General features: G+C 41.8%; 1 protein-coding gene across 1 annotated transcript in view; it reads right to left on the bottom strand.

Annotated features, from left to right (window-relative positions):
- Nucleotides 1-12,332, bottom strand: part of LOC310682045 (uncharacterized protein) — a gene marked incomplete at its 5' end in the record, with an annotated part of 137,880 nt that overhangs the window by 107,612 nt on the left and 17,936 nt on the right. The window contains 2 exons of the mRNA XM_083450290.1: nt 573-693; nt 12,009-12,175. Coding sequence (XP_083306416.1) covers nt 573-693; nt 12,009-12,175 — 288 coding nt within the window. The remainder of the gene's footprint in view (nt 1-572; nt 694-12,008; nt 12,176-12,332) is intronic.

The raw sequence follows: 12,332 nt of genomic DNA, 5'->3' as shown, positions 1-12,332 counted from the left end.
TCAAACGAGTGGAGGAGGTTGCATTGGGGTGAATGGGGCAGGAAAGATGAGCCTGCACGTACCTAAACTGTACCTTTAACAGGAACATAAAGGAATGTATTCAATATACAGTGGTACCTCGGGTTAAGAACTTAATTCGTTCTGGAGGTCTGTTCTTAACCTGAAACTGTTCTTAACCTGAAGCACCACTTTAGCTGATGGGGCCTCCTGCTGCCGCTGCACCGCTAGCGTGCAATTTCTGTTCTCATCCTGAAGCAAAGTTCTTAACCCAAGGTAATATATCTGGGTTAGCAGAGTCTGTAACCTGAAGCGTATGTAACCTGAAGCGTATGTAACCTGAGGTACCACTGTACATATATGTAGCCCAAAGGAGAAATCACTGAGTGTGTGTTTTCTTTTCTAAATGCTCAACCATCAAAGCAAAAGAGAGCATATTGAAGAAACTTTGCTTACTGTGTGTACACTTTGGTCAAAACAGATCTCCACATCATAGAAGTTCCCATGGTGTCTGACGGGCAGTGTGGTTCCAGCCCACTGCTGACCCTCTGCTTTAGACCAGTCAAGCACTTTACCACCAAGCTGTCCGCGGAGGGAAACCTTGAGAACGTAGCTGCCTTGTGGCACTTTGTCTTTAACACCACGTAAGCATTTCAGCTGGATCTGAATGGGCTGAGGTTTTTGAGACCAGTCAATCTAATGGAAGAATAGATGGGTGTTAGAAGAGGAACACACTTGGCTTGCAATAGTAAGAGCATATAATCGAAAGCAATCTGGTTCCAGTCAAGGCCGTGCCTGCTCTTGCCATGGCCTTACCAGGTTTTATATGAGCAATGAGCTGCACATGCTTATGAATGCCCTTCAGATCTTCTGGGAAATTCAAATGCATGTGCCCAGTGCATGTAGGGATGTTGAAGACTTGTGTGTGCAAGTTCAAGCCCTCCCCACTTGAAGCCACCACATCTTCTTGTGAGCGTTTGAACAGTCAGCAAACTCTGCCTTCACAGGTTAGGAATTCTAGATGATTTGTTGTATTTCCTAGTTCACCGCTTTGGACCATTCATACACCGTGGTGTTTTTCTGTAGAACTACAAATTCCATCTCCTAAAACGAAACGATGTTGACCTGTCTCTTACACAATCATTTCACTGATCCTGAAATTAAAGAGTTGGGTCAAAAGGCACCTTAATCTTACAGAGGATTTGTGCGTTGATTATGGTCCGAGGTTTGTGTTATGGGGTCAGGTTTGTAAACCACTGTGCCACCCCTCCCTGATAACATGCAGTTGGGGGAGGGTGAAATGATATCATCACATCTGGATTTCTCCGCTACCCACAAGCAATGGGCAATAGCACATTTTTCCTGACACGGGGACATACTGCTGGCTGCTTTTCGCAATTTGTTCTACAGCTATGATGGCTAGAAGTGGGGGGAGTTTCAAGAAAGCCCTGTGGTCACATTGAATTTCTCACACACTGCATTCCCTTTGAATAGGCAGCAGGCAGGTGTGCCTCCAGTAGGTTACCTGCAACCTGCTGCCTGCCTTCATGCCGGACATTCAAGAGGAGGAAGGGGAGGGCCTGGGCCAATCCAGGACCCATTGGATCCTGAGCTGATGTTATGCCATCACATGGTGGCAACCAACTACAATGGCAGGTGTAGCAATCTGCCTTCTGCACATGAACCAGGAGGCTCAGTGTGGCAGCCGCTCCACTATTAAGTTCACTGGGTAGCAGCTGGGGTTAGGACTGCTCCACAAATCACCACAGTAGTGATTTGGAGCGTTTCCTTGCACATTTCAATGGGATGCGGGTGGCGCTGTGGGTTAAACCACAGAGCCTAGGACTTGCTGATCAGAAGGTTAGCAGTTTGAATCCCTGCGACGGGGTGAACTCCTGTTGCTCGGTCCCTGCTCCTGCCAACCTAGCAGTTCGAAAGCACCTCAAAGTGCAGGGAGATAAATAGGTACCGCTCTGGCAGGAAGGTAAACGGCATTTCCGTGCGCTGCTCTGGCTGGCCACATGACCCGGAAGCTGTACGCCGGCTCCCTCGGCCAATAAAGCGAGATGAGCGCCGCAACTGCAGAGTCGTCTGTGACTGGCCCTAACAGTCAAGGGTCCCTTTACCTTTACTTGCACATTTCAAGGTAAAGCAACCAATTGTGAGAGAAGGTGCCTCATAGTACGCAGCATATTATTTTAATATGCTTCCTTGCCAAAGTGTTTCAAAGCCTCATGATCCAAGCCCATAGTGACCAATAATCTCCCTCCTTTTTTTTTTTTTTTCTTAATCTGACCTTGGATTTATATTGGAAGAGACAACATATTTCCATATAGATAGAAAGCTTGTGGAGTTTAAATTAAGCAGTTAAATAAACACTTGAAGCAGTTAAACCTCTTCTGGGTTTTTTGTTTTGTTTTTCTCAACACAAACCGTACTTAACAAACTAATCTGAATGACAATTATTTTCATTTAAATGAGAAAAAAAATGTAATTAACAATGGAGATTTAACCTTAATATTTTTTCTATATATATATATATATAAAGATATACACACACACATGAGAAAAATTAACATCATGTGAATGAAGAAATAAGACAATCTTTCTAAAACCTCAAGGCAGGATTACTGATGCAGGCAGTCTGAGTTATTAAACACATTCTAAATTAAACGCCTCTATGAATTTTATACTGAAATATATTTTGATAGTTTTGCATGCCAAATGTGACATTTTATATTTCAGATTCATCTTCTGTAGTAATTTTGGAAATGTCATACAAACAAAGATTTTGTCATTTACCAATGGAATTACTATGCATGGCCAGTTAGCCTTCTCTCTTTCTGGCTCTCCTAGTTGTTTCAAGTCAGCAAGCCATAAAAAATCTTTATCTCTCTGAAACACAGCAATTTGGAAGATAATCGAATAGTGACTGGGGGGCAAAAACGCCAGTCTGAGGAATTATACCACAATCTCTCTTGCATTTACAACCTTCCCTCAAAGCGAGTGTCAGTTGAGTAGGAAAAGGAGATAGGAGATTCATCATATCTCAAGCTTGTCTCATTTACATGGTGGCAATGCCGCCTCCCCTCATCTCCCCCAGAAAGACTTTGCTTGGCCAGTGCCGAGGAAGTGTTTTGAAGAACTCCAGCCTTGCCCAAATGATTCATCGTTAATGCTTTTAGACATTCCATTTAAGCATACAGTTGCATCTGCTGGGATGCATACGTTTAAGCCTGATGAAAAACTAATACGTTTATTTTTAAAAAATGGGAAGGGAAGGGATTTCATAGGAGGGAGTCAATATAATTGATCTAGTCAGTTTGCAATTCACATTAGGAAAAAGAGCACACACACGACTCACCTCCCAGCAAAGACCTGCTGCTCCATTAGATCCATTATTCAGTCCTGCAAGGTTACTAGACTTGGCTGCAGTCCCTTCATACGGTGTTGCTTTCAACACCCGACTTTCTTCCATGCTTCAGCGGCAAAGGGAAAGTGAGGGTAGGAAATTTAATAAAATGCATAAATTAAAGAAAGTGTTGACCCTTGAAACCTACATGCATTTTAATGCATTGCTTAAATACGTTACAAAGAACGCAGCAGTGAAGGGAGTATCGCTGCTCAGGGCAGATGGATATTTAGCTTTTGACAAGTGGAGAAGGAATAAAATGGGATAACTGTGGTAATGACACAACTTCCCTTTGTCAGTCTAGACTGATGCCAAAAACACAATGGGCCACAATCCAGCAAGCACTTTAAGCATATATTTACTGGCCCATGGCCATGAGGTTTCGCTCATAGGACCCAGGGAGCCAAAACGGGCTTGTACACCAGACAGAGCAGGAAATTGGTGCTGGAGCGACAGCAGAGCATGGACAGAGAAACCACCAGTGAACTGGTGCTACAGCACCATCACAACTTGGAAAGAGAAGCCACCAGTGAACTGGTGCTGGAACAACAGCACAGCATGAATGGAGATACCACCCACATGTGCGTAGAAACAGGCCAACTATCTTCACAGCTGAACTAGAGTGTGACAATCCACTTCCATTGAGAAGAAGTAGCTTCAACCATGAAGCACTTCTTCTCACGTCATAGATACTTGATGTATGGTGGTGGTGGAGGAGGGGGCTTAGAGGAGGAGGTTAAGAATATTTGAAAGGATTCTGAAATGAACCCTCCATGTTCTGGAGCTGTTTACCTCTGGATATCAGTCACTAAGATCAAACAAGAGGGGTGTGGGATGTAATCATCTGGAGCAGTCAAGTACAACATTTCCTGTTTGCCTAGAGTGAACATGCATGGGGAATGTTGGTCCATCCAGTTCCTGTTACACCTGGCTGGAGCATCCTTCCTTTTGCGTGTGACTAGTAGGTGGGCATGACCTTTCCAGACCTGGTAAAAGCCAAGTCACCTTCCTTCTTTTTCATCCTACCTGCTTCCTGCTTCACTTGGACTGCACTGGTTATCTCCCATATGGGGTAAACCTGTTTTTACATATTTGTAACTTTAAGCCTAAAGTAAAACTACTTTTTGTTACTTATGAATAAGACTGTTGTGTCTTTATTCTTTTAGGAGGGATTCAAAGCTTCCCTAAAGCTGCCACAAGACAAGCAAAGTATCTGTGTTTCCTAAAATCAGTCTGTGGCCTGGCTGTAGAGGAAAGTTTTTGCTAAAAATGTATAATGATGGCGCCAGGCAGAAAAGGCCCATTCTCATGTTGCCACCCTCCATCTTTCACAGATAGAGCACATGAAGAAGGGCTTCAGATGATTATCGCAGGGTCTGGGTCAGTTCATATGGGGAGAGGCAGTCCTTGAGGGATTGTGGTCCTGAACCATTTATAGCTTTATAGATCAAAACCATCACTTTTAACTGGGCCTGTAAACTAATTGGCAGCCAGTGTGGTTGGGCCAGGTTTGGCATTCTATGCTCAAATTGCCTTACCCCGATGAGCAACCTGGCCACTGAATTCTGTACCAGTTGAAGTTTCCAAAATGTCTTCAGAGGCAGCCCCACGTTTAATATATTGCAGTAATCTAACCTCTAGGTTAGATGAAGCATGACCTCAGAAGAAGCTGCCTGGTATATCACAAGTACATATTCTAAAAGTAAGCATTTACAAATGTAATAGTAAAGTGTGCCTCAAATTTTAATTGCAGGGGATGGAGAGAGAAAATGCTTCAGCCATCAGGAGTATGGGAAACACAGTCCTAAATAAACACCTCAGGATTTTTCGGCATCCCTTTCTCGCTTGACCTGAAGGTTAGACAAAGCTTAACCTAATTTGCCCTAAAAGTGGAATTGAGTCAACTTGTATTGTGAACTTTACTATTTAAAAGAGAAAATCTCTTTTCCTAGGAAGAATGGTCTGTTTGAAACTTTGTACTTATTTAGTTTCCTCATGATGGAAATTATTTCACTTAATTTGGTTAGAGCTACATTGACACAGGGGTTCATTAGGACACCCATTTGCTTGCAATTCAATTTAAAATTAAATACACTTTGTTGTGGCTTTTATTACTTTTAAACTACTGTATCTATTGCCTTTATTAGCAGCTAATACACAATTATGAAGGTAAACAGTTTTCATTACACTGTTTGATCTCTTTTAGGGGTGCAACATTTTTCTCCTTTTTCTTTCACATAGCCAGAAGTTGAATTCTGGTGAGTAGCAATCAATTTAGCCTCTTTTCCTACCGATGAAACCTCATACACATTTTGAATTGCCGTAGTAATACATTTTGGCTATCTTCTCAAATTTTCCCAATTCTATTATTGGAAAGAAAATGGAGATTACAGGGTCAGGAGATTATAGGGTTATCTTTCAGCTGTAGGTTAAGTGAGGGTTATGATGATGCAGATTTGGATTTAAGTATTTGCCTCCCCACTTTTTGTTTGCTGAAGGTTAGCTAAGTTGCAGAACTGGCTTTCTCATCAGTAGGTGTCACTATAGTACTATTTGCACAGCTAAGAGCACCATGCTAGAGCACTGAGTGGCAAAAATAAAGGAGGGGACAGCCCAGGAATCCAGATGGTCTTCCACTCATCTCTCTGGTAAAGAGCGAAGAAAGCTAACCAGCTCTGTGGTACTAGACTCTGCTTATTTTATATAAAAAGGCAACCATTGCTATTAATTGTTTTGTTAAGTTGCTCTATCTTGTCCAAGGTAACCAATACAGCAATTATGTAGGCTAGATAAAGGAGGTGAGGTGACCTACTGTTCTGAAACATAGTAGAAGACTTTTTCTAATTTTGAACACAAAAGTATCTAAGGCCTGTAAGGAATGCAAAAAATGAACCCAGCCATTTAGATTTCTCTAAATGAGACGCTGCTGCTGCTATGTTGTTCTAGCTGAATTCACAATCACAGAATCATCTGGAGACTAATGCCTTACCCTAAGAAACCTTGTCCCATTCCTAATTGGATTGTGCTCTCCAATTCATTAAGCACCGCAAGTACAGGAGAGAGATGAGTATACTGCAGCATGCTAGTTTAGGTGGGAAAGATGAGGCTTTTGACACTGTAATACAGAACAAAGCCCCTAAAGCAAGTGGTATGTTTAATAATGAAAACCCTAATCTTTCAAAGAAGCAAGCCATGTCACACCTTCTATATTCCTCAGTATCAGCAGCCGCCCCTATACCAGTAGAGCCACAACCCTGGTACCAGTTACATAGCAGATAATCAGGATGGAGATGGGGCAGGGCTGTGTTGGAGTCAAGGCTGCCCAGAGACTGCATGGATGGACCAGAGGGAGTGTTTGATTGGTTCTGCCAATATGTCTGTGGAACCCCAACACAGCTTCAGCTTCGCCATGGTCCCATCCCCATCCAGACAAGCTGCAGTGTCACCCAGAGATGGGAGGTGGACCCCACAGCTCTGCACCACCACACCAAGCCTTACTGTCCTGCACTAGGGGCCATAGGAACCAGCATTACAGTATCTCATGGTTTAAGCCACGGTCAACTGCACTCCATTTTTAACAAAAATTAAATACTAAAGTCAGGGTTGATGTCAGGGGCTGGGCTGGATTGGAAGTTGGGGGAATGCAATCACAGGGAGATCAGCTCCTAGCAGGGGCGGGTGGGCAAATATTCGCCCACCCGCCCCTGCTTCCAGCATTTCCAGAAGCAGAGAGACAGGCAGACACAGAAGCTGCTCAGTTGAGAGAGGAGCCACCCAGCTATGAGATAGTAGCTAAGCAACCAGAAGGGAGGGAGCAGCTGGGCGATACATCAATAGAGAGCGGGGGAGAACGACTCCCTCCCCCCAAACTTGGAGGTCCAAGCATGTCAGAGAACAAAGGAGACACCGGGGGGGGGGGGGGACTTCCCGTTGGCACGCTGGGGAGTGGAAGTGGGGAGATGTCAGAGTAAGCAACTGATATCCTTGTGAAGGGTTGCCTGTCTGTGCTTGCAACATAATGCGGTAATAAAAGGACTATAAATTTACCAAATGCTCCGTTAATTCTTATCATTGAGCTACCAGAACTGAGAGGGCAATTCCTATACTTGACAGTTGCTAGCAAAGGCTTTACGTTAATAGCACTGGTGTATATAGTAAGATTCTCAGGTAGAAAGCAATGGAAGGGGTAAAGACTTCTGTTACTAATACATACCTTTGAAAGATTTTAGGAAGCCTCCTTCTGAACTCCTCTGTGTACTGAAAAATGCCTTTATGTTTTAAACCCTATACAAAAGAACATTTGAACTTTTAGAATTTTAATAAGCATATCTTCTTAGTATAACCATTTTTTGCACATTTTCATAAAGACAATGACATAATTTTAAAAGGCTATCTTCCATTCCACCTATAATATGCATGTCTTTGGGCCAGTTTTCTTACACACCCAAATTGGACATTATGCTAATTGTGTGTGTGCAGTTAATGTGTCTAGTTTTTAACTGAAATAGTAACTGTGTCTAGGGCAGGGTGGGTAGACCAGAACTGAGACTGGCACATTGGGAAGGTTTTAACCCTTACTGTATATGTACCGTTATCCTGATTAAACCCCCACAGCTGCTATTTGCCCTGGGAACAACCTTACATTGATTTCAATGGAATCTTTGTGGTACATATAGTATAGCTATTGCATGATCTTAAGAATTTACAAAAAAAACACACTTCCTTCTTCAGAAAAAGAAAATCAGCATGTACACATTTCTATCAGTCCTCTTCAACTAATCCCAAATTCAGTTATGTAAATTGTAATATAACACTGATCGTTTCAGGGTTGGACAAGATAAAGAAGATGCAAGTAGTTTAAAAATACTAATATTTCCCTCACGAGAAAGCAATTTAAGTAGTCAGAATATTCACTAGAATACAACATGCAGACTGTTTTATATATATGATGTTCTGCATCATTGTTATGTTGCTTGTCAACACTTAGGAGGAAACTTTCTGAGGAAATCTCCATGTCTTCCATATAGTAATATTAACAGCATTAATATTAATAAAAGCATGCTTTGGGTACTGCATATTGAACTCTGCAGTGTCTTTATAGGAAGGCATTGTCTAATACAGATAGATGCTAGAGATATGATGTTGAAAATGACTGCTGAGGCATAAGATGTGAGCATATGCATTTATTTTTTTCTTTGTGGTCTGAAGCTGTTGTCCATATTAATTTTAAATTGGTGAAACCCTTGATGTCTGAGGATCTTCGTCTATGTTGAAATTATATTCCTGTAGTATGGGGGTTAATGGAAGGATAACAGAAATGGATTTTGTGAGCCTTTGTGGTCACCAAGAGAATTTACTCTGAGCCTGGAAGGATAAACACCCACCACCTCCTTAAAATGTAGAACCCTTACTACATTTTAATGTACTTTTTAGAAACTCAATTTGGTTTGGACATTTGGCAAGAATATGTCAAGCCATAAGTGGAAACTAAGATGGATGTGCTGATGACCATTTTATTATTATTAATGTGAGCTGATGGGTCCCCCCTCTTTATTCCAATTCTTTTTTTAATAAATTCGCAATAAAAAGTGGTTTTCTGCTTGCCCTACACCTTTGCCAGGGAAAGCCCACTCTTTATCAGAGCAAAGGTCAATCCACAGAAAACCTGAATTGCCATTTTGCCTGCTTGAACACTAAAGAGTGATCTTTCCTTGGAGAAAGCAGCAGGACAAGGCTGTGGACTCTCCTTCATTGGAGGTTTTTAAGTAGAGATCTGTCCTGGGAGGTGTTATTGGGTTGTTCTTGTTTTGATATTAATTATGTATTCTGTGTTTTTATATCATGATTTTATCCTGTGAACCGCCCTTAGACCTGCAGGTACAGGGCGGTATCCAAATTTAATAAGTTGTTTATTATTATTATTATTATTATTTTAGTTGAGATTCCTGCATTGCAAGGGGTTGTACAAGATGACTTCTTAGGGTCCTTTCCAACTCTACAATTCTATGATCCTATGATAAGAGGAAGTGTAGATAAGCTCTGAGTTAAACCAAAATGGACAGAAAAATGGTGGATACCTCACACCATGTCTACTTAGACATTTGGCAATTCTGTGGCCTTAAACCCAGGTAATTAGGATTAGAGTGTAGTCTTAGGTTGCAAACATACCTGGGCTTAAGTCTCATTGAATTGAACAGAACTTCTCAATAACTACACTGTCAAATCATGATGTCAAACTCATTAATGGCATGAAAGCATAATTAGAAGTATTATTTTTCACATAAATACATATTTGTTGATGTTTATTTATGTCTGTTTTATTTGTATGATATTTGTGAATAAAAAGGCAGGGTTTTGAAAATGAATTCAGAGAGAAAACTATATCAAAGGGCTGGTGGAATACATGATCTTCTCAAAACTACAAAACAAAACACAGAAGATATATCTGCCTGACTATCTGGTTATCTGAATATAAAAGAGTTTGAGGATCTTTGAATACCACTGTAGAGGCAAAATTGTTTGGTTCAGGGAGAGATAAAGGCGCTAACATTATGCATCTCTGGTGTTTCCCACTGTCGAAACCAGAGCGCTATATATTTTACCACTAGCTTATTTTTAGATTGTTCTATCTTCGCATATCTTTCTATTTTAAGTGGTAGTGCTTTGTCCAAGTGGAGAAGATTACAGACAATTGGGGTAGGAGGTAGAAACCCCCAAGGTATCATGTTAAGTAACGTAATACCTTTGAGTCAGTACCTGAAGGCAAGTGACAAATCAATTAAGACTACCATAAAAAGGTAAAAACCCAATTAAATAATTATCTCTTCCACTTGCGACTATTAAGAGCTAATTAAATTCTATATGTTCTATTACATGTGGATTCAAACCCTCCCTTGCCAGTTAAGGAAAGGTATTCAATGGTTACAGATGAGACTTCATAAACATTCAAATGCCTATTGTGATAGGCTACGGCATGGGACTTTGTGGTAAAAATTAGCTTTTACTGACGGCTGCATTTTTTTAAAAAAAATTTAAATCAAACCCGCGTATATCTCATGACATAAAAAGAATTATTATTTTTCATAGCATGATGATGCTCTTGAAAAGTTTAAAGATTTTTAGTGATCTATTTAAGGGACAGAATTTTATCTTCACAACATTATTATATTGTTGTTCTGTTGTTGTTATATGATTTTATGTGATGCCTATACAAGGTCCCCCAGGCAACTCACAATTATAGACATTTGTTTATTTTATTTTACTTATTATTAAATGTTACTCTGGATCATAAAGAAGGCTGATTGCCGAAGAATTGATGCTTTTGAATTATGGTGTTGGGGGAGACTCTTGAGAGTCCCTTGGACTGCAAGAAGATCAAATCTATCCATTCTGAAGGAAATCAGCCCTGAGTGCTCACTGGAAGGACAGATCCTGAAGCTGAGGCTCCAATACTTTGGCCACCTCATGAGAAGAGAAGACTCCCTGGAAAAGACCCTGATGTTGGGAAAGATGGAGGGCACAAGGAGAAGGGGGCGACAGAGGATGAGATGGTTGGACAGTGTTCTTGAAGCTACCAGCATGAGTTTGAACAGCATGGAAGTCAAAAGTGCCTGATGTGCTCTGGCCCATGGGGTCACGAAGAGTTGGAAGAAGAAGAAGAAGAAGAGTTTGGATTTGATATCCCGCCTTTCACTCCCTTTCAGGAGTCTCAAAGCGGCTAACATTCTCCTTTCCCTTCCTCCCCCACAACAAACACTCTGTGAGGTGAGTGGGGCTGAGAGACTGTGACTGGCCCAAGGTCACCCAGCAGCTGCATGTGGAGGAGCGGAGACGCGAACCCGGTTACCCAGATTACGTGACTACCGCTCTTAACCACTACACCACACTGGACACGACTAAACGACTAAACAACAACAACAACAAATGTTCCTCTCTTCTTTCCTCCTAAAGGAGCGCAGGATGGCAAGCATCAAGCGATAAAACGATATAAGCATCTTTAAAGCATGCAGTATTACAGTGTAAAAATTTTAAATGCATCAGTTAAACATTGCAATCACCTAAACCCTTAATAACCAAACCTCTCTTGGAGCTCAGAATTGTATAGCTCACAGAGCCCTTGTTCATTGATAAAGCAGCCCCTCTCAGTAGCAGCTGGTAGGGCAAGAGAAGAATGGAACAGTGTTGCTTAACTGGCTTCGAAATGGGGACGCCACTGCCAGTAACCAAGAGTGAGGCAGCAGAGAGGACACAGTGGTGGGTTGGCTTCATTGCTATGACCTCACCTCTCCCCTTCTCCCTCTGCTACATGACTCATCTTTGTCAGACTTTCCCCTAGCCATGACCACCATAACTGGGTGCCCCATTCCTCCATGCTTTTCCTGTCCAGAGCAATTCCATGATCCCAACCTGATTTTTCAAGGGGGGGAACCCCTGCAAACGGCACCTCTGTCTTTTCTGTCTGTTTCAGTTTATTGGCTCTCATCCAGCCCATCCTCCTTGGTTCTCCGCCAAAAGATGGTCATTTTCCCATCACCACAGAGCATGTTTAAGAGCCCTTTGGGTGTACTCTCCCTTAGGGGTGTTGGTACTTGAGGCTCACCTGTTTCCGTGGAAAGTTGTCAAGGAGAATCATCTCATCCTGAACACTCTTCTCAAACTGCTCAATGTAAGGGCGAGTCTCTTCCTCGTCGCCTTCCTCACAAAGTCTACTTGTCTTGGTAAAGCCAGAAGGCCACGCAGAATCTAAAGCGTCTTCATCTGGTTTTTCTAGAAAAAGAAAGAATGCAGTAGATTCTTTTTACCAGGAGGAATTCTCTCCCTTGCAATTTATAGTTCTGAGATACTGTTCAGATCCAACAAGCTGCAATACACGACAAAACAAGTTTGATTCTAAAATGTTGCTGTAGGAATGTTATGGATGTAT

This window comes from Podarcis tiliguerta (assembly GCF_965153285.1).
Source record: "Podarcis tiliguerta genome assembly, chromosome: 7".
In the NCBI taxonomy this organism is placed as follows: Eukaryota; Metazoa; Chordata; class Lepidosauria; order Squamata; family Lacertidae; genus Podarcis; species Podarcis tiliguerta.
This window is presented reverse-complemented; position numbering and strand designations above follow the sequence as displayed.